The following is a 26405-nucleotide window of genomic DNA, read 5'->3' as shown; positions in this document are numbered from 1 at the left end:
GTACACTGGGGTGCCGTGACATTGCCGTTGCAGCTTACCCATGTATTTGCAAATGTATGCAAACTAAACCCCTTGTTTTTAACGGGAACGGTTGGACAAGTCAGTTTGGTTTGTTGCTGGCTGGTATGTGAGCTGGGAATTTTTGTTCATTTTTTGACATGCTGGTAGCAATAAAACCCTTCCCTGTTCTATCCAAAACTAAATCAAAATGCTTGGGCTGGAGTTTGGCTTTAACTTTAAACTTGGGATACGTTCACCTTTTGTAACATTTAATACATTACACCCATACACCCTTTGTAACATGTTACAAATGGACCGGACCCCGCATCTTCTTCCCCTGCTAGCTGTCACAATTAAAAAAAAAAAAGAAAAATGCGTCTGCGCCACTCATTCATGGGCCTCTGGGATGTCTGGGCACACAGATACACTGACAGGTCTGCAGGAGACCTGCATGGCACCAGCGATCTTCTGATCAATGGTACAATGCTTTAGAGGTTCCAGACACTAAAAAATATAAATGCACGTTTTTTTTACCTACAAAAAAATATGTATTTATTATTTTTTGTTAAAAGGTGAACTTATCTTTTAAGCTGTTCTAATTTTTGGACCTTTTAAGTGGACATGCTGTGGTCTTTGTAGTCTGCCTACACTGCTGTACGTTTTTGCTTTTATTGGTAAGGTTGAATTATTTTGTTAATGTCTTTTAAAATATTTGTGGAAAAATACAAGGTGACCTCCTACTAAATCTTTCTCTAACCACGGTTTCATTTTTAAAGGGTGCTTCAACGTCGGCAACTGAAAACTTCGGTCATAGAGCGAAGCGTGCAAGAATGTCTGGGAAATCCCAAGACCTGCCTGGTAAAATTACTATTCCAATTCTGTCTGTGTGATGTATTTGGGAATGTTCATCTAATCATGTGCAAGGCAGAAAATCTATATGTTGCTAGCACATAATTGTTTGATTTGAAGTGACTACATTTGCATTTACTAAGCTCAGGGAAAGTACTCTTTGCATTGTGAAAAAATTTGAACAAGGCCCTACTTATTTCAATGCAACACAACGTCCACGTCAGTGTTCATTTCATAGACGAAAATATTTTCCTAAGACCCCATTCACACTAGCACGACTTGTCAGGCGACTTGGTCGCCTGACAAGTCGTGGTGGGTCGCCTGCCATTGATTAGCACAGGACCCGTTCTAATAGGAGCCACACAAGTCGCTCCGACTTAGAAAAAGGGTCCTGTACTACTTTGGAGCGACCTGGAGGTGACTTGCATTGACTTCAATGATATGAAGTCCGTGCATGTCGCGCCGAGGTCGCCCCAGCAAGTCGCGTCGCCCCTGTCTGAACGCGGTCTAAAAGTTTTCATCAGCTGAATGCTTTCAGTGACTAAAACTAAACAAAAATAAAATTCAGTTTAAGTTCAGATGAATAAAAAATGACTTAAGTGCCGGTTCACATTAGTGCGATTGCGGAGATCGCATGTAATTCGGAGCGCACTGCTCCTAAATTACATGTGATCTCATATGCGGTGCAAATTTCAGCCATACACTTTGTATGGCTGAATTCGCACCGCATCTGCAATAAACTTGCACATGAGGCTTTTTTCTATCCGCAGCAGAATCGGATCGCATAGTGGTTCACACTAGTGCGATCCGATTCTGTGCGAACTTGCAGATCGCACTACGATATGTGATCGCAACTGGGGGTGTTGTTAACTTTTAATTGACACCCCCTGCGTATCGCATATGTCAGTGTGAACTGTCAGAGGTGCGGATGCGATGCGGGATCACGCTGCATATTCGCAGCGTTCCCGCATCGCACAAATGTGAACCGGTACTAAAACTAAAATTGCATTTTAATCAAAAGACTGACTGACAGCCCATTTAGACTGGCGCGATCCGACTTTGTGGGGCGACCTGTGAAGTGCACCGCGACTTCGGCGCGACTTGCACGGACTTCATATAATTGAAGTCAATGCAAGCCGCCTCCAGGTCGCCCCAAAGTAGTACAGGACCCCTTTTCTAAGTCGGAGCGACTCCTGTGCTAATCAATGGCGAGCGACCGAGCGCGACTTGTCAGGCTGACAAGTCGCGCTAGTCTGAATGGACCCTAAAACGAAATTGTAAATTAAAGTCAAAATAAGGTGGTCAAAAAGCAATATTGTTGTTTATAAAACTTAGTTTTATTTATAAAAATGTTACTTGATACTTGTTTTCATTATATAAATATAATAATGTATGGTCACACCGAATGCAGATTTGAAATTGTGCGTCTTCAGTTGAAATCGCATGATTTCAAAGCTGCATGTCAGTGCGCCTTGGAAGATATCTGTGCGACATCATACATTCAAAATGGGTGCGCCTCTGACGGAGTGGCACCGATATGACCTCTTCCATTGCAGACGACAGGGTGCGGGTTGTCATGCAACTATTAAATTGCATAACAAGTCACTCCAGTGTGACCGGGGGCTTAAAGTTTTTATATACAGGTAATATTTGCAATGGCGTCACAGCCAAGAGAGTTCATTTTTTTTTTTTTTTTGTTATATTTTAAAGTTTCACTTCTGTTTGTCAAAAAGCAATCTTTTTGTTTATGATGCTGGAGCTTTTAGTCAACTAAAATACGTCTAAAACTAAAATGGCAAATTAGTCAAAAGATTATGAAAAATATAATTGAAATGTGACGTCAAAATCAACACTGGTTAGCACAAAATTGCCTGAACGCACAGGGAAATCGGCAGGCCAGCACAAGTTTGGCTCCTCACTGTACCGTAAGCTCTTTGCATGTTCCAGAAAGTGAGGAGAAAAGTGCATATTAAAATACAACACACCTGAACTTAGTGTATTGACGCACATGGGTTTACCTGCACTCAACGCACACTGTGTGGTGTGAATGGACCCCTAATCTGCTCTTTAATCTGGGGTGCATTAATGCACTAGGGAGTGGAATCCATACAGGTGTATGAAGTAAGTTTGGGAGACGTTGCTAATGTTCTGCTCACTGTTCTTGCTGGAGAGAAAGCTGTACCTGCAGACAAGCATCTCTCTGTTTTGCTTCTACTTCATCCATTCTGTGGATCTGTGCATCTTGCACCTCTCCTGCCGACTGCTGATTTAATCCTCAGTCTTCAGACAATTTTTTTGTCCCCCATTTTATAAACTTTTTTTTCTTGTATGAAATCATTAGTGATGATTATTCTGATTCTTTAACAGCAGCACCCGCAGAGCAGTACCTTCAGGAAAAGCTGCCAGATGAAGTTGTGCTGAAGATCTTCTCTTACCTATTGGAGCAGGACCTCTGCAGAGCAGCTTGTGTGTGCAAGCGCTTTAGTGAACTTGCAAACGACCCTATTTTATGGTAAGTGTTGGAATCAAGGTGTTTTTTTTTTTTTTTTTTTTTTTTTTTTTTTTGCAACACTATAGATTTTTACTGTTAGATTCTGAGACATTTTGGTATAATATTTATATATCTGCTGGAAAATGTTAGCCACGCTTTTCTGCTTTGTTCTCACTTCCCCCTTTAACCCAAAACAAATAAGTTTAGTACCTGACAGTGGTGGAAAGCATATTCATGGTCAGATCGCTCTCAGGCTACACTCTTAATATACTTAAAATGCTTAAAAATATTATACTTATTGTATACTTATATATAAATAATATATATTATATAAATAATATATAAATAATATTGTATACTTAAAAAATATACTTAACCCTTCTCTTGTGTTAGGGTCAAAACTGACCCGTTTTCAGGTTTTGAATGTCTATAAGTATCCCATAAATTTGTTTATTGCATCAAGATTTTTTTACTTTGTCAGGAACCTCTATTTAAACAATGTAATAGAAAAATAATCCTTTTCACTAAATTATAAAATACTGTGGTGAAAATGAAGACGTTCATGGTGTTAGGGTCAATTCTGACCCAGTTATAATATAGGATTTTAGGACACTAATAAGTGCCAAAACTAAAATCATAAACACTCTCTCTGCTTAGTAACAGTGACAGCCAATCCCCTCTCAACCCTGTGAGCTGTAGTTAGGGAGGGGCCTATCTCATTTCCTGCTTGTCTGCTTCTCTAAAGTGAAGAAACATAGGACAAATTCATTTCAGAGTTGCTGACTTTATTTTACCATTTTTTCAATTTGACAATGAGAGGTATGCTATCAAAAGAAAGGTCTAGGGGTCACACCAAAAATATTAAAACCAATCTTTTCAAGGATTAAAAAACCTAACAAGGTAACCAAGATGTAAGAAACAAATTTGATGATAAATAATTATTCAGAGGGTATTTTATGGCTGATTTAAAACACGGGTCAAAACTGACCCTAACATCATGGATAGTAACGGAATTCTAACATAAGAGGGTTAAAATACTTAAAATGCTTCCACAATTATGGTGCAGTTCTTAGCAAAATATTATTTCAATAGGGATGCATGTAAAATAAACATAAAACGTGTCTAGAACACACATCTCTGAGACTGCAGGGCAGCTACTGAAGCCTCAAACACTCAAATTGGCAAAACTGGCAAAATGCTGTATTCATTGTAAGCTCAGATCGGGCAGCCATACAAGTACTTTCTCGAGGAAGCGACTGAGGGGCAGGAGCTGGCTTTCTGCATGTGGATAATTTTATTTCTCTAGAACGAATTTTCACTTTTGCAGCCAAATTGGGATAATATCCGTTTTCTACCTGCTCTCATTCATGGAACTTTAAAAAAAAATAATGTAAAAATTGCTGATAATAGTTTGCCTTTTCCAATGACTCCAACACAAAAATCCTACATTGTTATCTTTGTTTAGAGGGGGGTGGGCAACTGTCTTTGCCTTGATTAACCATGCCCGTACTGTGCTGGATCTCATTCTCAGTTGTAAACCAGATTTAAACACTTCTCTAACCTAACAAAAGGCTAAAAATGTAAATTATTACTTTTTTCATTGTATGTTAATGGGGGGAAGTTCAGCCCGTCCTAACCCTTCCAATTGGGACAGACTCATTCTGAACTTAGAAATACTTGCAGTCTCCCATAACACCTTCTACTAAGAAACATCCAAAAGGTAATAAAAACATATTTTTAAAAAAAATTTAGGTATTCTCTGAGAATGGGAACACAAAAATGTTTTGGGCGTGTCCTCAAAAGATTGGCAATGTCCAAGTCCAATGACCTGAAAGTATGCGCCTATAACCTATGGTGCATATATATATATATATATATATATATATATATATATATATATATATATATATATATATATATATATATATATCCTGTGTCCTGTCCTGTCCTCAAAGGTATCATATTATTCAGGCAAGTAAAAAATTCCTTTATTTTTTCTGGTTTTGTTTAAGTATGGCAGATGTCATTGATGTGCCTGTGTCTTGGAGATTCTTTCACCATCACTGCACAGCCATCGACTAAGCATGCAGTTTGTGTCACTGGCACCAGTTGATTTCTCTTTACATCTTTTATAGTGAATTCTGTAAAAAGATGTGTACTGCATCTTTGGGTTTTCCATAGCAATAATTGGGACACTTTGACCCCAGAAATCCATCTGAAAACCAAGCTCTGCCTTTTACTTCGGTATATTGCATAGGGGTAAAGGCAGGATCATCCCTTTATAATATGTAAAATAATTAATTTGTATGGAGCTGCACATAAAATATTTGACAAAGCACAAATCCGTTAGACTTGAGAAACCTGCAGGTTCCCCCAGAAGCTGGGTGCTTATGTAAGCTGGAAGTGGAAAAAATCCTTTTGAAATTGGTTAAAAAGGGACAAAAGACACATGAAATAACCATTTTTTTGTGCGGTTCAGACTACAGCCCAGTACTGATGAAGGTTGTCGTGACATCTTCATGTTACCAATTGCTCCAGTAACTGCATTCTTTTGAAAATGGATACCATGCACTAAAGATGTGCATGTACTCCATCATGACTATAGTTGAGATAGCATGCAAAATTGTCAATGTTTGGTGTATGGAGTAATCCCTTTACTAAAGTACAAAGCTCTTTTTTTTTTTTTTTTTTTTTTTTAAAGCTGAACTCCAGCTTTTGATGCACTTTACATTAGAGCTGCACGATTCTGGATAAAATGAGTCACAATTTTTTTGCTTAAAATATCACAATTCTCGGCGCAACATCATCTTTCACATTATACAAAAAAATTTGGCCAACTGCTTTTTTCTTTTTTTTTCCATGGAAGTGTATTTTTTCGCAAAAAAATGCGTTTGAAAGACCGCTGCGCAAATACAGTGTGACATAACATATTGCAACGACCACCATTTTCTTGTCTAGGGCCTCTGCTAACAGAAAAAAAAAAAAAAAATATATATATATATATATATAAACGTTTGGAGGTTCAAATACATTTTTTAGTAAAATAGTCATTTTAGCTTGTAAGCAACAAGTGTCAGAAAAAGGCTTAAGCCCCGTACACACGCACAGTTTGTTGGCCGTAAATTGTTGGCCAACGTCCGATCTGCTGATTGTTGGCTTGTTAGTATGATGCTTCTGACAACCAACTGCGAATTTTCGGCCGAAAAAAATCTGGTGTGCAGACTATAAAATTTTTATTGGCCAACAAAGAACGGCCGATTGTTCCTCAGTCAGTACAGATTTCGGCAGACAAAAATCAGATGAGCAAGACTGGGCATGCTCAGAGAAGAAAAAACACACTGAAAGTAAACCATCACGTGACATCACTTCTGAAGCCAACAAAAGTCCAGTGCAGGTCTAGAGCACATTTCAACCAACAAACACTGGACAAAAGTTGGCCAATCGGTTGGCCAACAAATCTGTGCGTGTGTACGGGGCTTTAGTCTTTAAAAGGTTTAACTGCCCTGATTTGCAGACTAAGGGCTCTTTCACACGGCCGCTCCGTGTGAGAGCTCCGCTGCGGTCCTTTTTTTTTTTTTTCTCCACGGAGCGGATGACATTTGTCATCCGCTCCGTATGCCCGCATATCATCCCATCCGTTTGCGGATGATATGCGGACATAATGTAAGTCTATGGGGGTTTGCAGATGTCAGCGGGTGACACCGCTGACATCCGATTTTCCTTCCTTTCCGTTTTTTGGACGGAGGAAAAATAGTGTTTTGTTCAGTTCCAAAAAACGGAACAGAACTGACAGGAAGAAAATCGGATGTCAGCGGATGGTATTCCGTTGACATCCGCAATGCCATAGACTTGCATTATGTCCGCAAATCATCCGCAAAAAAATAGGATGATTTGCGGACATACGGAGCGCCCGTGTGAAAGAGCCCTAAGGTTCATCCCTTTGCTCTAAAAGAGCGAAATGATACAATGTTTCTCATCTCTTAGCCTGAGCAATGTTGTGATAAACTTTGCCTGCTTTTTTTTTTTTTTTTGACAGCTGTGAGCAGGGAACTGCTCTGCACTGAATAGTGGAAATGCAGAATTAAGATCATTAGGAGGGTGGGGGGGGGGGGGGAATCAAGATAATGATTTTTTTAACGAATAATTGTGCAGCTCTAGTTTATAGTTTGTATATGTAAAGTGTTCGAACTATGTCCCACACTAACATGTGAGGCCGCTGGATGTGCTATATAGACTGTATGTAGCTGAGACTATCTACAACATACCACACTGTGTTCCGGGTTCAAGCCAAAACGTTCCCGTCTCATACCCGGAATACGTTCTATCTGATCAGCGCTCTGCCAACCAGAGGAAGCAGTGTATTCTAGCAATGAATGAATGAGTCAGGGAAGCTGGCTGATGTCACAACTTCTGACACAGCCGATCAGAGGAAGCCTTGTTTTTATTGCTAGAATACATTGCTTTCAATGAATGGTTGTGTACTGCTCATACAGACACTGTTGTGTTCCGGGTATGAGACAGGGAGTCTCGGCTCAAACCCGGAACACAGTGCGCTATGCCTTTTATGTAGCTTCAGCTACATACAGTTTTATACTGCACATCTAGCAGCATCCCATTTTAGGGAGGGGCATAGTTAGTTTGGGCCAGCTTCATAAAGTGCCAAGTTGGAAAAGTGTAGCAAAAGCTGGAGTTCAGCTTTAATGGTAAGATTCCATTCAGGCAGAGTGTTCCATGTAGTTCTTGCATTTTATTTTGTCTCAGAAATCTAAAGAATTCTTTCTGTGTATGGAGATTTGTTTCCAGCTGCTTTTCATATTTGTCTTGTGATAAAATAATGTGGTTACTGCTTGCTTAGAAACCGGACAAAATTATGGACCACCCATACACATTTTGCCTTTTGAGTAAACAGAATGCAGGGATGTGCTACAGGTGAGATCTGTAATTTTCTAGATTGCAGTGCAGATGATCCAGTTAAAAACATTAGCTTGTGGTTTTGTTTTTTTCTTCTCCTTTTTTGTAGTTTGGGGGATGGGGGCTCATACTTCAGAAGATACTTCTGAACTACTTGTGTTAACGTCCAACTTTTCTCTGGCAGGAAACGATTATACATGGAAGTGTTTGAGTATACAAGGCCTATGATGCATCCAGAACCTGGGAAATTTTATCAGATTAACCCCGAAGAGTATGAACCTCCAAACCCCTGGAAGGAGAGTTTTCAACAACTGGTATAAAGATCTTTACTTGTTTTTTTTTTTTTTTTTTTTTAATGTCGAATGAATTATAGTGGTTTAGGTTGTTATTGGAAAAGGGTTATGGCTGTTCAATTTACACATCTTTTAAAGGTGCCTGTATTGTAAAATAAAAACTTAGCCCCAGCCCCCAGGGAGCTTACAATCGAAGGGAGCGCATGGATGATTCGATCTTCTTTCCTTCCACCGGGATGGGGGGGGGGGGGGGGGCTGTGAGTGAGCTTTCCAAGCCTGCCAAACACAGCAAAATTATTACTGCTAGTTGCTATAGCTGTAATCGTATGTAAAAAGTCTGACAGGCTGGTTGTACTTGATTTGATCGCTGGATCACCTTGGGGACAATCAGCCTGCCCATCCATGGATCAAATATCTGCCGGTCCTTCCTACATTTCGATCCATGTAAGGTTCCTATCTCCTCTATCGTTTTTCTGAAAGATGCACTTTTAGATTGTTAATCTATATTAAAATAGCTGTCTCTTAAGCATATTTAACCCCTTCCCATCTGTAAATGTTCACCTGCAAAATGCTCTGTGCTATTGATTTTGTTAATCTACTGCTGCTAGTTGTCGAACCCAACTAATAGGTGACAGTAGCAGGTGACACGCTGCATCTGGGTGGCAGGTGACACGCTGCATCTGGGTGGCAGGTGACACGCTGCATCTGGTGGCAGGTGACACGCTGCATCTGGTGGCAGGTGACACGCTGCATCTGGTGGCAGGTGACACGCTGCATCTGGTGGCAGGTGACACGCTGCATCTGGTGGCAAGTGACACGCTGCATCTGGTGGCAGGTGACACGCTGCATCTGGTGGCAGGTGACACGCTGCATCTGGTGGCAGGTGACACGCTGCATCTGGTGGCAGGTGACACGCTGCATCTGGTGGCAGGTGACAGTGATGTACAGAATATCGGCACCTGCTATTGGCCCGAAAGGGGGGCGAAAATTGGTATCGGTATTAGCCCTGATAAAAACGATATCAGTCGACCCCCTACTAACTGACAGCTTCAGACCCCCACTAACGATAAGCCACCAATCAGAGTGGTTCCCAATCATGTATTCAGGAGCCATGGGTAGATTTTTCAACACTATATATAGAAATGATTTGAATGGCTTTACACACAAGTTATATCACACAGCAGAGCCAAGAGACCCATTTTAAAAACCATTATAGGCATGTTCTAACCTTTCATTGCCATGGTATGTATTGTATGTCCTTGGCAGTCAAAGTATTAAACTTGTTAGCACTCATAAGGGTAAATAATGCAAAAGTGGCTACAGAAAGGTTGTGTTTTTTTTTTTTTTTTCCTGAAAAATTGCATGTACAGTGCTCTTGTGCCTGCAACCTAGAAGTAAGTGGAAAAAGCTCCTTTTGAATTGTTGAAAATAACCAAAATATTTTGTTCTGTCCTTGACAGTACAAAGGAGCTCACGTTAAACCTGGATTTGCAGAGCACTTTTACAGCAATCCAACAAGGTATAAAGGCAGAGAAAATATGCTGGTAAGTATCACTTAGTCTTTACATGTACAGAAGGTATATGATTTGTTGTGTGTGGTAAATGCTTTATCAATGTTTTCTGGCAGTATTACGACACGATTGAGGATGCACTAGGTGGTGTCCAGGAAGCTCACTTTGATGGACTTATCTTTGTGCATTCGGGCATCTATACAGATGAATGGATCTACATAGAGTCCCCAATAACAATGATTGGTGCAGGTAATTTTACATGGTATATTGCAGATTGTACGTAAAGGTTTTTTTTTTTAACGGTAATATACAACTTCTGTTTTTTTTTTTTAACAGCACCAGGAAAAGTTGCAGACAAAGTAATAATTGAAAACACTAGAGACTCAACGTTTGTTTTCATGGAAGGGTCTGAAGATGCTTATGTTGGGTACATGACAATCAGGGTAAGCATTTATTTTAACGTGTTTAAATTGACCAAGATTTATTTGAAAGTTTCAACATTTTTCTGGCTTGGCCAGTGCTACTTAAAGTGTTCTTGGTTATATAGTTCTTACATATTACACTGCACATTAGGGTACATGAAATGGCAAAATGCTGTGTGTGGCAGAAAACGATCACTGCACATCAACCTGAACACACAATCCTCACCGTGAAATGTGGTGGCAGCATCATGCTGTGGGGATGCTTTTCTTCAGCGGAGACAGGGAAGCTGGTCAGAGTTAAAGGGAAGAGCCAAATACAGAGCAATCTTAGAAGAAAATCTGTTAGTCTTAAAAAGACTTGAGACTGGGGCGGACGTTCACCTTCCATCAGGACAACAACCCTAAACATACAGCCAGAGCTACAATGGAATGATTTAGATCAAAGCATATTCATGTGTTCGAATGGCCCAAAGTCCAGACCTAAATCCAATTGAGAATCCGTGGCAAGACTTGAAAATCGCTGTTCAGACTCTCTCCATCCAATCTGACAGAGCTTGAGCTATATTGCAAAGAAGAATGAGCAAAAATGTAACTAAATGTGCAATGCTTGTAGAGACCTACCCAACAAGACTTGCAGCTGTATTGACTCCAGTGGGCTGATTACACATTTTTTCAGATTTTTATTTGTAAAAAATTTTGAAAACCATTTATCATTTTCCTTTCACTTCACAATTATGTGCCACTTTGTGCTGGTCTATCACCTAAAACCCCATTAAAATACAATTGTTTTTTGCTGTAACATGACAAAATTTGGAAAATTTCAAGGGGTGTGATTACTTTTTCAAGGCACTGTAAATGAAGTATAAATTGTGTCCCTGGTGCAGATTGAAAACCAGACCACAGTGCTGTATGGTCCCAGTTCTAGCCACCCAGCATCTGAACTGGCAGTTTACAAGTTCTTGTAACCATTTAAGGGTGCTTGTCTCAGAATTTGACGCCCATGATTGTTTCTGACACCCAAATAAAGTAACTTCCCTATAACTTAATTGGATGATTAAAGTAAGCACGGTTTTCCTGGACTGGTGTTCCTTAGGTATATTCTTATTGCGTTTTTGACTTAAAGTATTTTTAATAGTTAAGTACTTAAGAACATGTAAGAATTCAAAAATGGCCCACCTCTGTAATCTGTAAAAAAAAAAAAAAAGGTAAATTTTGGGAAAAATAGTCTTATTGCTGGCTGACTTCTTAAAATGCTCTCTTGTCTCCAATTCCAGTACTTTCTCAGTTACTAACATGGAAAGAGTGTGTAAATCAGGAAAGTTAAGTGACTCACCTCTTCACCTGAATATTTCCTTCAGTTCAGAGGCTAAAAGTACTGAAGCCACTAAGTCAGTATCAGCCAACTGAATAGCATTTTCAGAATGAGAGAATTCATTCATTTCAGAATTAGCAGCCTCCATTCTGCCTCATTTTTAAAGGCTAACTACACCTTTAAGACCCTATTTAAGGTGTAACATGGTGTCGATCGGACCCTGCCCACCCTCTTGACAGTGTGCAGGTTTTCTTTACCTTTGCAGCTGTCGGATTTGAAATCTGCGCGGCTGTGCTAGGTTCCATGTGCACAGCCCCATCATTAATTCAGAGATCTGTTAATGAATAAATGAGTTCCATCTTCCACCTTTGCGAGCAAACTTTGAGTTCTCAATAGGCTACAAGTGCAGTAATTACTGCACTCGTCTATTGACCCTTCCTCCAGCTCTCAAACTGAAAGTCCATACCTTGGTACAGACATAGTCAGAGGTCTGCAGGAGATTACCATTGTACCAGAGATCCACTGATTGCGGTTGCAATGCTTTACAGGCTCATTTGCAACAAAATAATAAATGCACTTTTTTCTGCAAAGTTTGCTTTAGTTTTTTTTGCAAAAAGGGGATTTAGCGTTTGTGTGTAACTAACAATTTGTTTCAGTTTTCTCCGATCAGATGTGCTGCTTGCAAACGTGCCATGACTGCTATCGGGGAACATGCAGAATGAACTAAGATGGTCCCATCAGTCATACACTTAAAGTGGTTCTAAAGGTGGAAGGCTTTTAACCACCTTGCTTTCTATTGCATGAAGGCAAAAACCTTCAGTGTGCAACTCTCCCCCTAAGCCCCTCATAATACTCACCCGATTCCGATCCAGCGAAATGCACGAGAGCAGAAGCTCTTCTGAGCCTCTCTCTCCTTATTTGCACAGCCACGGGAGCTATTAGCTCCTCCTGTGGTCTGTCACAGCCGGGTGGGCGAGCTTTTTGTAGACACACAGGTGGCTCGGGAGTGAATAGCAGGGAGGAGGGGCCAGGAACTCCAGTGGGGGACCCGAGGAGAAGAAGAGGAGGATCAGGGCTGCTCTGTGCAAAACCATTGCACAGAGCAGGTAAGCATGACATGTTGTTTTAATAGAAAAAAAAATTTAACCTTTGCAAGCACTTTAAGTATTCCTTCTGTTGTCTAACACTTTAAAAGAAAATGTTTCCCTCGGAACATCTACGCTGTGTAAATTTCAGAACTAGATAGAAATGCAAAGCCTTTGAGGCAGGTAAAACAACTCCTTTATAACTATTCCATCTTTATATTTGCACGTTTCCTTTTTTTAAAAAATAATTATACGCTTTATATTATTGTATATTTAAAGGTTATGGGGCCTTTGTAAATATAACGGCATGCCTGTCCTATTAAAATTGCCTGTAATATTACTGAATTTATTTACAAAAATCCTGCTTTTACTGCTGCAGCCTTTGCAGTGGTTGTACAGTAGTTTCTTCTGGCAGGTCGCCCAGTGTTGCATTGGACACTGAGCATAATGCAGGGATATCTGTACCTGAGGTCTGTAATTGATTTGGTTGTTTCGAAGATGGGCTGGGTTTTTTATATTTTTTTTTATTTCAAAAACTACAGTTGCCATCATAGGTAGCTTTTATTAGTTTAACATGAGTGATACTAAACACACACTACTTTAATTCACATGATCCCTTCTCTTTCTGTATGTGGATATCCTGATCCTCTGCCGCTGGTCACTGAAAAAAAAAAAGCCTATGAGAGAGAGTAAAATGAATGAATATCAATAAACTGTTTCAAATTGTCATTAAAATATATATCTGAAATATAATCTTTATCTTTATTAATTTTTGGCAATAACATGGTGTTGGCATATTTCTGCCAGTCATCGGCTATGTCACGTCCCTCCAGCCTGTGTCTTAGCATAACAGGGAGGTGAAGCCACCATCAATCAAGATGTAATATCCCACCCCAATTGTGTTTACCTGGTTGGTGGGCATTAAGGGGAGGGAGTGGTCTGTCATTTACCACTTTGTATACGTCCACATGTGTGACTCTAGTCGCATGGCCTGCTCAGAAGTGATGGGGAAGAAATGTTGAGGGGAGAAATACACTGAAAACTGAGCATGTTCACAATCTGGCAACCCTGCTCTGCTAAATTCCCATATGAAGTGTGGACATGAACAGGAGGGGGTAAAACAGAGCAACGGGATCCTTTTTGTTTTTTTGTTTTTTTTTTTTGCTGAATACAGACAATTTAATCCTATAGTGACTGAGTATGAATAGCGTGTAATACAACATTTACTGATAGTTTTTTAATGATGTGGGTATAATGATACTTCAAAACCCAGAACACACAGAAAAGGATTATAATATTTAAAATGTTGATCTGTGTAATCATTGCTGCTAAAATGTCATCAGTATATACGGGAAGTATCTGCTTCCAGCTACCTTCACTCAAGTCTATTAATATCCACTGCCTGGAAAATATTTTACCATTTTACACTTGAAGCACTATCTGGAAAGTTTTGCGTTTGTGCCATGTAAACTTTTTGTTATACAGTTACTGTAAATGTTTTATCTGTACAAGGATACAATGGAGTTGATTTACTAAAGGCAAGTAGACTGTGATTTGCAAGTGCAGTTGCTCCAGAGCTTAGTAAATTGTTTTCTCTATCGCTCATTGACAGACGTAGTCTTCTTGATTCTCAAGAGCTGGGTTATGTTGTCTCCGCAGGAGTAGGACTAGGCAGAAAGACAAAACGTTCTGGCTCCACCTTAGGGGCAGTCCCTGAGGGTATATCCTCCCTCTCTCTGCTACAGGGAATCAGTTTTTTTCTGTCTAGTCAGGAGTAAGGACCTAAGTTCCTTGCTGGGATCTTTTGGTCCTGGCAAGACTTTTTTTCTTTAAGAAAAAGACATTTTTTAGGTAGTTTTCTCCAGTGTTTTTTTCCTGTGAGATCTTCAAGCAAAAATGCCGGACTGGGCGACACTTGTGGTCACCCCAGCCGGCCTACGAGCGCGCGCAGACCATGGCATTGCGCTTGGTCGGCCGCGACATATTCAAGTAAGTATGCGGGGCCGGGCGACGGGCTGGATGTTGAGATCCAGTGGTCACCCCGGTTTCTGCCTACGAGCGCGTGCAGACCAGAGCTCCGCGCTGGGTCGGCCGCGACGGAGTCCCAGTGAAGGGACTGACTTTGCGAGTTAAAAGTCTCGCTTGGACGCCAGGTACCAGAGAGTCGAGGCGTCCACGAACCCCCACCCCGGTGGAGAGGGTATTGTGAAGAGAGGGTGCCTGTCGGTTCGGTATGGTGAGTAAACGTTCCCTTTTTTCCTCGTTATGAGGCAGTATGTATTATGGGCCCCTCCATATATGGTCAGTATATATCTGATACTTACAAGTCCCCCTTGTAATACAGCATGTGTTTGTGGGAAGTGGACTTGGTTCAAGAGCTAACACTCTACCCAGCAGACTGTAAACATTACAGCAGACATAGGAGGTATTATCCTACCTTATGTGTAGTGTATCTCTGTAGATCCATATATCACCTCTTAGCAGAGTGCAGGTGGATGTGCTGGGAAGACGATTTCGGCGGTCCGCCGCCATTTTGCCGTAGACCGAATGCATGTATGTCCTCAGGTCACGCCGGCCGCCATGTTTTTGGAGTCTTATGTCTCTTCTATGGGGGCGGCCATGTTTTGTGAGCCCAGCTACCTCGTGGAGGGCTGGGAACGCCGGAAGGCGTACACAGGGGGCGGAGCCACGCCTTCTACCCGGGAAAAAGCAAACAGCTCCTTCCAGTCTGTGTAAGACAGACGCTGACTGCAGTTGGTTGGAAACTGCACTGCATCGGTTGGTGAGCCTTGGGGGTCCCTCTCTCTCTCTCTGGGATCGAGAAGCAGGTACTCTGAGGGGCGCTATTGCGCTAGGGGGAGACACACAAAAAAAAAAAAAAGAAAAAGTTTTTTTGTTTGCTGGCAAAGGTGTCCTGTATTAACATGGACCCTGCCACTCATGTATCTCCTCCGGATCCCCTCGAGGGGTCTGCGGGATCCTCCAGCACCCCATTGACAATTGAATCATTGTCAGCTATTATGGAAACTTTTGTGTCCCGGGTGGAAGTGGCTTGTCAGGGACAGGGCGCAAGAAAGCGACCCCCGCCTAACCCCTTATTATCTGAAACCTTGGATTCAGACTCTGAGCCTATTTCTGCAGTTGCAGGTACTTCATCTGGGATTGGTGTCTCGGGTCCTGTCTCTTCAGACAGTGAGGAGGATGTTTCGGCATCCGCCATAGCCCGAGAGGAAGCGTTGGTAAACGCACTCATTGTATCTGTTCAAGAGACTTTAAAGTTACAGGGTATTCCATCAGAAATAGCTGAAACTGAAATCCCTTTTGGGACTAAAAAACGCATCAAAGTGGCAAAGGTTTTTCCATTGCCCAAATGTTTTGGCAATCCAATCGAAGAAGAATGGCGTCTGCCAAAACGCACTTTTTCTATTTCTAAACGCATTGACAGGCGTTATCCGTTTGAGGAAACCCTTATTAAGAAATGGACAGAACCACCTGTGGTGGATTCACCAATTGCTAGATTGAATAAAGCCACGGTTATTCCTTTGGAAGACGCTCCGTCTTTCAAAGATCCAGTGGATCGCAAGATAGAAGCTATGTCTCGCACCATGTTTTCCTTGATTGGATCAGCTTTCAGACCTATAATAGCTATTGGTCTGGTTTCGCAGGCTGTAACTGAATGGACCAAGTGGTTACGCCGGGACTTAGAAGAAGTCCCTCAGGCGGTATCAGATTTGTTGGAACAAATGATACAGGGGTTACAGTTTGTGTGTGATGCGGCGTTAGACGCCACTCCATTAATGGCGCGAGCATCAGTCTCAGCAGTGGTTCTCAGGCGTACACTGTGGCTAAAAGGTTGGTTAGCCGACCAAGGTTCCAAAAAAGCATTGGCTAATATCCCCTTTTCAGGAGAGCATCTATTTGGAGCCAACTTAGATGAGATCATTAAGGATCTCACCGGTGGAAAGAGCACCTTTTTACCGCAAAATTTTAAAGGTAGAGGAACTCGTCAAAGACGAGGGCCTTCTTTTTCTGCTCACAAGAGGTTTTTTCGTCCAGCGGGTGAAAAAACTAAGTCCTCCAAAGCTCCTGCAGGAGGCGTCAGGGGTCGTTGGTCGGGCAAGCAAAAGCCCGCCCCCTCCAGACCTGAAGATAAACCATCCAAAGCCTGAAGGTGCGCCCCCACCCATAACTGGGGTGGGGGGACGTCTTCACCGGTTCCCGGATCCATGGCTTTCCAGAATCCCGGACAAATGGGTTTGCGAAGTCATAAGGTCAGGGTACAAGATCGAGTTTCGATCTCTCCCACCGGCGCGATTCTTCCCTTCCAATATCCGACTATCCTCAGATCGTTTAGAAGATCTGCGGAGAGCAGTCACAGATCTACTACAACAAGGAGTGGTAGTCCACGTTCCTTGGACAGAACGGTTTCAAGGGTTTTATTCAAACCTGTTTACAATACCCAGGAAAGAGGGCAAAGTGCGTCCAATTCTGGACTTAAGAGCACTCAATTCTTTCGTCAACATAAGAAGATTCAGAATGGAGTCCATTCGCACGGTAGCAGCCTTCCTGCATCCAGGGGATGTCCTAGCGTCCATAGACATCAAGGACGCCTATCTTCACATTCCCATTTTCGCAGGACATCAGCGTTTTCTACGCTTTTCCGTAGAGGAGAACCACTATCAGTTTGTGGCGTTACCTTTCGGTCTCGCCACGGCTCCGCGGGTCTTCACAAAGGTGTTGGCCCCAATGTTGGCACTTCTGCGCCAAAGAGGTATATCGATTCTAGGTTACCTAGACGATCTTCTGCTTCATGCAGAGTCTCCTCAGACCTTGCTACAAAACATAGAAATTACTATGATTTCTTTACAGGAATTCGGGTGGCTGGTGAACCAGCAAAAGTCATTTCTGGTTCCCACCCAGAGGCTCGAATATCTGGGTCTAATCCTAGACACAGTCAGGACAAGAGTTTTTCTTCCGGTAGGGAAACTCCGAAAGATTCAATCAGCAGTCCAGTTGTTACTTACTGTCCAACAACTGGTCTTCCCTTCGGACTTGCATGAGGGTTCTGGGGTTGATGGTGGCTTCATTCGAAGCAGTCCCATTTGCCCAGTCCCATACCCGAATTCTTCAGCAAGAGATTCTTCTCAGATGGAATCGGAATCCGGAATCCCTGGACAATCAGATACGATTGAGCAAACAGACCAGAGAGTCTCTGGTTTGGTGGCTTCGGTCTCCGATGCTCAGCCAGGGAAAGTAATTTCTGCCAATATATTGGACGATAGTGACCACGGATGCCAGTCTATCCGGATGGGGAGGAATTCTCGGTCAGTTATCTGTCCAGGGACTTTGGTCCCCGGAAGAATCCAGGTTACCGATAAATGTATTGGAACTGAGAGCGATCAGACTTTGTCTGATTCACTGGACCGAGCAGCTCCAGGGCAGCCCGGTTCGGATCCAGTCGGACAATGCCACGGCCGTGGCTTATGTCAATCACCAGGGGGGCACCAAGAGTGTCCGAGCGGCCAAAGAAGTGGCTTGCATTCTTCGCTGGGCGGAACGATTTGTTCCAGCAATCTCTGCGGTGTTCATTCCGGGGGTGGAGAATTGGCAGGCAGATTATCTCAGCCGTCAGACCCTGGATCAGGGGGAATGGTCCCTCCATCCAGAGGTTTTCCACCAGTTGTGCCTACGGTGGGGCACCCCGGATGTGGATCTGTTGGCATCACGATTCAACAGGAAAGTTCAGAGATTCGTGGCTCGCTCCCGCGATCCTCTAGCAGAAACCGCAGACGCACTGATCGCCCCGTGGGGGCAATACCAGCTAATATATGCCTTCCCTCCTCTCGCGTTACTGCCAAGACTTCTTCGCAGGATAGAGGAGGAAGGAATCCCAGTAATCCTGGTAGCTCCGGACTGGCCTCGTCGAGCTTGGTACGCCGACATGGTCAGACTGGTGGCGGACGTCCCATGGAGACTTCCTCTCAAGGAGGATCTACTGTCTCAGGGACCGATCTTCCATCCTGCTTTACGATCGCTGGCTTTAACGGCCTGGCTATTGAGACCCAGGTGCTGAAGGACAAAGGTTTGTCAGCTTCAGTTATTCCTACTCTAGTTGAAGCAAGGAAAACGACTTCCAGAAAGATTTATCATCGCACATGGAAGTCCTACATTGCATGGTGTGAACCTTTGGGGTTCCGTCCTCGGTCTTATTCGATTAGTCGAATATTGGCTTTTCTGCAACAAGGGGTTGAGCAGAAACTGGCCTTGAGTACTATCAAGGGTCAGGTCTCAGCATTAGCCATCTTCTTTCAGAAGCCTTTGGCTACTCATTCCTTGGTGCGGAACTTCATCCAGGGGGTGCGACATCTGGCTCCGCCAGTGCACGCGCCGTTACCCCCCTGGGATCTTAATTTAGTGTTGTCGGTTCTTCAGAAACCTCCCTTTGAAGATATTAGGGAGATTCCTCTACCCACGTTGTCCCAGAAGGTGGCCTTCTTGGTGGCTATTACTTCTGCACGCAGGGTGTCAGAACTGGCCGCATTATCTTGTCGTTCACCATATCTGGTGGTTCATAGAGATAAGGTGGTTCTTCGTCCGAATCCATCCTTCCTACCAAAAGTGGTTTCAGAATTTCATCTGAATGAAGAAATTGTATTACCTTCCCTGTGTCCTAAGCCCAGTCATCCTCGGGAGTTTGCTTTACACTCCTTGGATGTGGTCCGGGCGATCAGGGTATACTTGAAAACGACAGACTCGTTTCGCAAGACGGATTCACTTTTTGTGATCCCAGATGGACCCAAAAAGGGGTTGCCTGCATCTGCCGTGACCATTTCCAGATGGATCAGACAGACGGTAGTGCAGGCTTATTCTATTAAGGGTCGGGAGCCCCCGTTCCCTGTTAAGGCGCACTCCACTCGGGCACTTAGTGCGTCATGGGCCTTTCGCCATCAGGCGTCAGTGGTCCAGGTGTGCAAGGCGGCTACCTGGTCGTCGGTGCATACCTTTTCTAAACATTATAAAGTTGATGTAATGGCATCGTCTGATGCCTCGTTTGGCCGCAAGGTTTTGCAGGCCGCAATTTGAGGAGACCAGTGGTCTACCTCGAGGGTTTTTTCCGTTGGAAAATTTTTTCTTTAGTCTCATTCTTTGTTTATAATGAGCCTTTAAAACTTCTAGTTTGGCACCGGTTGGGCCTTCTAGATTGGATTTGATTTTGTCAATCCCACCCCTCATTTGTGGCACTGCTTCTGGATGTCCCAGCTCTTGAGAATCAAGAAGACTACGTCTGTCAATGAGCGATAGAGAAAAATGGATTTTTGTAAGAACTTACCGTAAAATCCTTTTCTCTTAAGCTCATTGACAGACGTAGTACCCGCCCCTCTATCATTGAGTTGGGTTGGGTTAAATTCTCTGTACTGCTTTAAAACAGAACTGATTCCCTGTAGCAGAGAGAGGGAGGATATACCCTCAGGGACTGCCCCTAAGGTGGAGCCAGAACGTTTTGTCTTTCTGCCTAGTCCTACTCCTGCGGAGACAACATAACCCAGCTCTTGAGAATCAAGAAGACTACGTCTGTCAATGAGCTTAAGAGAAAAGGATTTTACGGTAAGTTCTTACAAAAATCCATTTTTACAAAGTGAAGCTTCACCTCAATTCCTAAGCTGTAGAGCACTTGCAAAATGCACAGTCTGTTTGCCTTGAATAAATCAACCCCAGTGTATTACATATTTGGAAAATGTATGAAGAACTGAATTGCTAAACTAGAAGCCTGCAGTTATTGATAACATTTTTACATTTCAAAGTTTTTTTTTTTTTTTCTCTTCTGCTTTTGTTGTAGTTCAATCCTGATGACAAGTCTGCCCAGCACCATAATGCACATCATTGTTTAGAGATCACAGTGAACTGCAGCCCAGTCATCGATCACTGTATAATCCGCAGTACTTGCACAGGTACCTGGCACATAATAATTTCATGCAAATACAAAAGTCAGGAAGATTGTCATTTTATTCACTAGCGTAATTAAGTATAACACATTGTTGCTGTCTTTTCTTGCAGTCGGCTCTGCGGTGTGTGTAAGTGGCCAGGGCGCGTGTCCGAACATCAAACACTGTAACATCAGTGACTGTGAAAATGTAGGACTGTACATCACCGACCATGCTGAGGTAATCCTTACTTCTGCAGTTTTAATATTGTTAGTAAACTAATAAAACTGTTAACTTTACATTTGTGTTGCCTTTTTTTAAAACGAATATATATGGGCAAAATGTAAACATAACATACAAAAGATATTTAGCGTGAAACTAACACAGCTTCATGGATGTGCCTGTAAATAATTATTGCCAGTTAGACGTATGTGTTTACAGCTGGCCATACACATTCATTTTTGATCAGGTAGATCAGCTAAATTTTCATACATCTATGAGAGGACCAGCCTTAACCATCCATTTAAATGATATCCATTCAGGTAGATTCTAATGCTACACATTGGATCACACGTGATGCCAGCAGAATAACTTAGTTTACACTTTGGAGCATTTGAGATATAAACGTCTGCTTTTACTGATTATTATTTAGTGATGGGATGGTCACAGGCACGTCATTTGGGGGTCTGGAATGGGAAAGGCGCTAATCTGTTATGTTGTCACAAAAAAGTTGGGTAAAAGTCCTAAGGGCTCGTTCACACGTGTGTTAATTATAAAGAATGAAGCGACACTCATGCACCTGTGCCTTTAATGCGGGGTTTTGAAGCATTAAAAAGCATCATGAAAGCTTGTCAAACGCTCATGAAAGTTTTGTATTTCTGCAGTGAAGTGCTTAAAAGGGGGAAAAGATGTAGAGGAAATGATCTGCTTTGAGACCCGGTTAGCTTGTGGTGTGATAGCAGACATTTATGTGATTTCTCTGCATGGTGGATTCCTTTACATGCTAGCATTGACAGTTTGCTGACATAAAAAGCTGAACCACTGGCACGAATGCGCCATGCCTCTGCCCCTGCCTGGCACTGTCCGTATTGCTGGTTGACTTAATGCTTTTGACCGTACTTAGAATCAAATGGTGTTACCACACGGCTGCTCTGTGCAAACCAGAAGGGGCGGGAGCTGCTCAATATTAGTTCTCTATTATTTACCAGTGCATTCTGGGATATAGGAACCTCCACTGCGCCTCCTCTAGCGGAAGAGCTGACACTTTTTATAAATTGCTATAGGCGCAGTAATTCGTGCTACCATTGGAATTGATGGAGGCAGCTGATAAGTGGCGATGCCTCCTGAAAGTGACATGCTGCTGTAATATTAATGGCAGGCATTGAAGGGGGGTTAAGAGGCTTTAAAAATACTGCTCAAACGCGGCTTAAACACAGGGTATTGCCGCATGTGTGAATGAACCCTAAATACAAGTGGCTGGCAATTCCAGCAGCCTATCAAGCCTGTATTTAGCCTGTCTAAAGCTGTCTAAAGTAGAAAGTAGTGTCTGAAAATATTTATTTTCGCAACAGTATCTTCAGTTCAGAATTTTCTTTTTAACTGAAAAAATATCAGTCATAGCTTATAAATCATGGTTGGTTGTGGAACTGAGAGTTTTTTCCTTTTTCTTTTAATAGTATTTGTTTTTTTGCAGGGGATTTATGAAGACAATGAAATCTCCAATAATGCATTAGCTGGTATATGGGTAAAAAATCACGGAAACCCTATAATCAGGAGAAACCATATTCACCATGGTCGGGATGTTGGCGTGTTCACGTTTGACCATGGCATGGTATGTTCTAATCTTGTCTCTTCTTCTTTCCTGTTGATAGGATTTTGAGCCCATTCCTACTAATTCGCTGTAGTGATGTGTGCGTTACTGCAAAACACTGTAATAAGCATTGGTGAAATGCGGTGCTATTCATTCTGAAAGGCACCCCAAAGCATCTCTCTGACTGACATGCGATGCACTGCCAGAAATGCTACATTTGCCTTTTTATGGTGCGTTTGGCAACCCTTTCAGATGAATGACCATCTTAATGTGACACACCTTTACATCCATGAGCTAAGTCATCCCTGTAGTGTCAATGTTTCCTTACTGATATCTTTAGTATGTATAGAACTAAAATCGCTATGGTGAGCTTTGATCTAATGAGGATCTAGAATTGTAACAGCTGTACAGAGGCGTGCCCGACGATAACCCTGCTGGTTTTACCCTGTTTTGCTTCTATTAGGACAGGTTTCTTCCATTCCTTACCCAGGTAGGACTGGGTGGGGAGACGTGGTCCTGAGTATGCTGTGTTTTTTACTGGCAGCCTTGTGGGGACTGTGCTTTCGGTGGCATACTAGAGGGGTTCAGTCTTTGTTACTAATTTTGTGGGCCTTCCTGGACCACCAAAGTGCTACATAGCAGTAGCGGTGCTCAGGATGCTCTGGAAGATTCTTGGTGCCAGTTGGGGAGGCAGGGTTTGTTCTCTGCACACTGTCTTCGCTTTGGAAGCCAAGACTGCGCATGCGTAGTAAGACTGGTGACATCACAAGGCAAGTGGAGCCCCCTGGTGGCGGGCATCTTGCGACTCCTGTAGCTCAGAGCAGCAAGCTAGCCTCTACATCCAGCTTTGTGGTATCTCTACTATTGGGAATCCAAATTCTCCTTCCCCTCTCTCTGCACTAACGCTGCAGTCCGCTCATGCTCAATGTGTCTTTACAGCTGCCGGGACAGTGAAGGAGCGCGGCTGTGTTTGGCAGTATAGTAGCTGGCCTTTCCTGCTTGGGGCAATACTCCTCTGATACAGCATACCTTCTTACTGATAGCTTGTCAATTTATTCGAGGACAACACGTGCAAACATACATACCCACACATTTTCCTAATGGGGGCGACGGTGGGCGCTGGTGGCCTGGGTGGAAGGTCATCTGGCATAACTGGCGTATTAGTGCAACTTTGGCGCAGTGCTCGCTCAGCTGACTGCTGTTTTCAGTGTAGGTCCCGCTAAATGGATCAGCAAGCCATTTCTCTCCAAACCGGCAGAGTGGTGGGGATGTTTTTGGAGGAAGGGGTCTCCAATACCTCCGTCGCATAGAAAGAACCTGGACATGGCCCCTCCTGCAAAATTTTCCCTGTTAGTGTCTTTTGCATCTGACTCTCTCCAACTATTGGGTACCTCCTCTATCTCTGGAGAATCTTCCCTCCAGTTTCTAGTGACTGCTGAGGAATTTTCGTCTGCTTGGGTAAAGTACATCCCAACTTTTTAGTATAATTGCCAGTTTGGATCAGCTAGGTTGCAAAGGCAGGCGTTTCCCTTATCCTCTTCCTCCTCAATATTGGAACCGATAGAGATGGTGACAGAAGCAGATGAAATTATTCCCGAAGAAGGGGAGGTGGAAGATAACTCCTCAGAGTACTCTGTTCCAAGAAATCCCAGGGTCGGAGTTTATCTAGGACTCAAAAAGGTCTTCGTGAATTTTCTCACTAAAGTGGTCAGCAATAATTTTAAATCCCTGCTTCCTGAACCCTCTTCTGAAAGCGGTTTCAGAATTTGGATCGTGGCGGATGCCATAAGATCTTTTCCATTACATCCTCACTTTAAGGATATTTTGTACCCAGACTGAGCTTACTCTGGCAAGGTGTTAACTCTGCTGAAAAGATTCGCCCTGCCATACGTCATGGAGAGCGTATGCATCTGATAAATCCATCAATATCCTGCCTCAACCAGAACCTCCCCTGTCGGAGGGATGCTGTTCCGATTTTTAAGGATCCCGCCAAACGCCTGGAGGCCTTGTTTTTAAAGCATCCTTGATCAGAGCAGCTATGCAACTGAGGGTTGTGGCTATCGGTGGCTGCCAAAGCCTTAAGGTATGGGCTTGGTGCCTGTCTATAGGGGTTCCCTCTATTGTGAATTTTGATGTCAAATTGCAGTTTTTAGTTTTAGTCAGTCTTTTGACTAAAATGTCATTTTAGTTTTAGTTGTATTTTAGGTTATCTGAATTGTTTTAGTTGTATTTTAGTTGACTAAAATCTCCAGTACATTTTAGTTGACTAAAATAGAATGTGTTTAGTTAAATTGTAATGCATTATTTAAGCATTTCTTTAGAATTTCAAAACTCCTGTAGTAAAAAAAAAAAAAAAGAGTGCACAGGGCAGAGAACTGGTCTGGGAAGGCCATTAATTTACACAGTGCAAAGCATTGCTACCTTGCCTCGAGGGGAAGCGCTCACCATGTGTTTTTTCGTCTACCAAATTAACACTGGTTTACTCTAAGGGGGGTTCCATTTTGTGCGGATGCCTGGATTCTTGTGCCCTAGGTTATTTTTATTTTGTGTGGCCCTGAAAGGGAAGTGTGCAGTGTATTCTCCCTTCCATGGGAAATATTTGTTCGATCCTGACCTGGATGTTTATATCCAGAAGATATCGGGAGGTAGGAGAACTCTGTTACTGTATAGAGGGTAGGGACAGTGCACGCATGATTCCAAAAACCTGCTGCTCCTCACTCTCAAGGAGACATTCTCTTTGCTACCATCAGGCCTCAGATTCATAGCCAAAGTCTTCTTTCCAAACAAAGTCCTGTGCTCCCCAGCAAGCTATACGAAGGACCTAAGCCCTCTAAAAAAAAGAAAAGGTGGCCCTGTTTGGTTTAGGTGGGGGAGGACTTTTGTAGGTCTTTGCAGAGTTTTGGTAGAGGGGGATAGCAGATGAGTGAATCTGCAGTATATTGGCTCCCTGCTTCTCTTTCCAACCATCAGGATTTCTTTCAATCTGCACGAAAGATTGCTTGATCATCTTCCTTTTTCTGGGAGTCATTGTTCAGGTTTAAGAGGACAAGTGGTCGTGTGTTATCTACTCAAACCTCTTTACGATTCCCAAACTGGACAGGAATGTTCATCCTACTTTAGCTCTCAATCATCTCAACAGGTTGCTTTGTGTCTGTGGGAGAGGAATGTTATTTCAATTTGGGCCCTGCCTTCGACCTGTCCATAGTCCTCAGGATGTTCTCCGGGGTCTGGCTCTGATCCTGGGCTTCCTACAGTCCCTGGGGGTTCCTATTATAAGGTACCTGAAAGACTTTTGTAGCGTGCATTTTGCTGGATAGTGCAAAATCTGGTGCAGCCGTGCATGGCAGCCAACCAGCTTCTTACTTCAGCTTGTTCAGTTAGGCTTTGACAAAAAAAACTGGAAGCTGATTTGTTTCTGTACAGAGCTGCATTAGATTTTGAATTCTCCAGTTTTAGTAAATCAACTCCAATGTGTCGCTTACCGTGTGCATTCTGGAGCTGTTTGGCTGGCGTTTCAGCTCCCGGAAATCTGCAATATCTGGGTCTGTCCTTCGGTACAGAAGGACTAGAAAAATTCTTCTTGAAAATTCCCTTCTCTGAGGACTCAGGTGGCCTTGCTTAGGATGCTATAGTATCCCTCAATTCGCCTTTACATGAAAGTTTTTGGGAACCTTAGTTACCTCCTTCGGGATTGTTCCCTTTACCCAGTTCCATTCCAAGCATCTACAGCAGAATGTTCTGAGGACATGGGAGAGGAGAGACTTTATTCATTGGACTTGCTGGTGGTCCTCTGCCCCAG

General features: G+C 42.8%; 1 protein-coding gene across 2 annotated transcripts in view; it reads left to right on the top strand.

Annotated features, from left to right (window-relative positions):
* Nucleotides 1-26405, top strand: part of FBXO11 (F-box protein 11) — a 143552-nt gene that overhangs the window by 84088 nt on the left and 33059 nt on the right. The window contains exons 3-11 of one of the 2 annotated variants that reach the window (XM_082251370.1): nucleotides 777-858; nucleotides 3220-3361; nucleotides 8436-8565; nucleotides 10005-10088; nucleotides 10172-10304; nucleotides 10392-10498; nucleotides 20712-20823; nucleotides 20930-21036; nucleotides 22490-22627. In XM_082251370.1, the coding sequence (XP_082107496.1) occupies nucleotides 777-858; nucleotides 3220-3361; nucleotides 8436-8565; nucleotides 10005-10088; nucleotides 10172-10304; nucleotides 10392-10498; nucleotides 20712-20823; nucleotides 20930-21036; nucleotides 22490-22627 (1035 nt within the window). Of the gene's footprint in view, nucleotides 1-776; nucleotides 859-3216; nucleotides 3362-8435; nucleotides 8566-10004; nucleotides 10089-10171; nucleotides 10305-10391; nucleotides 10499-20711; nucleotides 20824-20929; nucleotides 21037-22489; nucleotides 22628-26405 lie in introns of both variants that reach the window. The other variant, XM_082251371.1, reaches the window with a different exon arrangement.

This window comes from Pelophylax lessonae (assembly GCF_965119305.1).
Source record: "Pelophylax lessonae genome assembly, chromosome: 3".
NCBI lineage: Eukaryota > Metazoa > Chordata > Amphibia > Anura > Ranidae > Pelophylax > Pelophylax lessonae.
The sequence above is the reverse complement of the archived record's forward strand: the minus strand, read 5'-3'. Positions and strand labels throughout refer to the sequence as shown.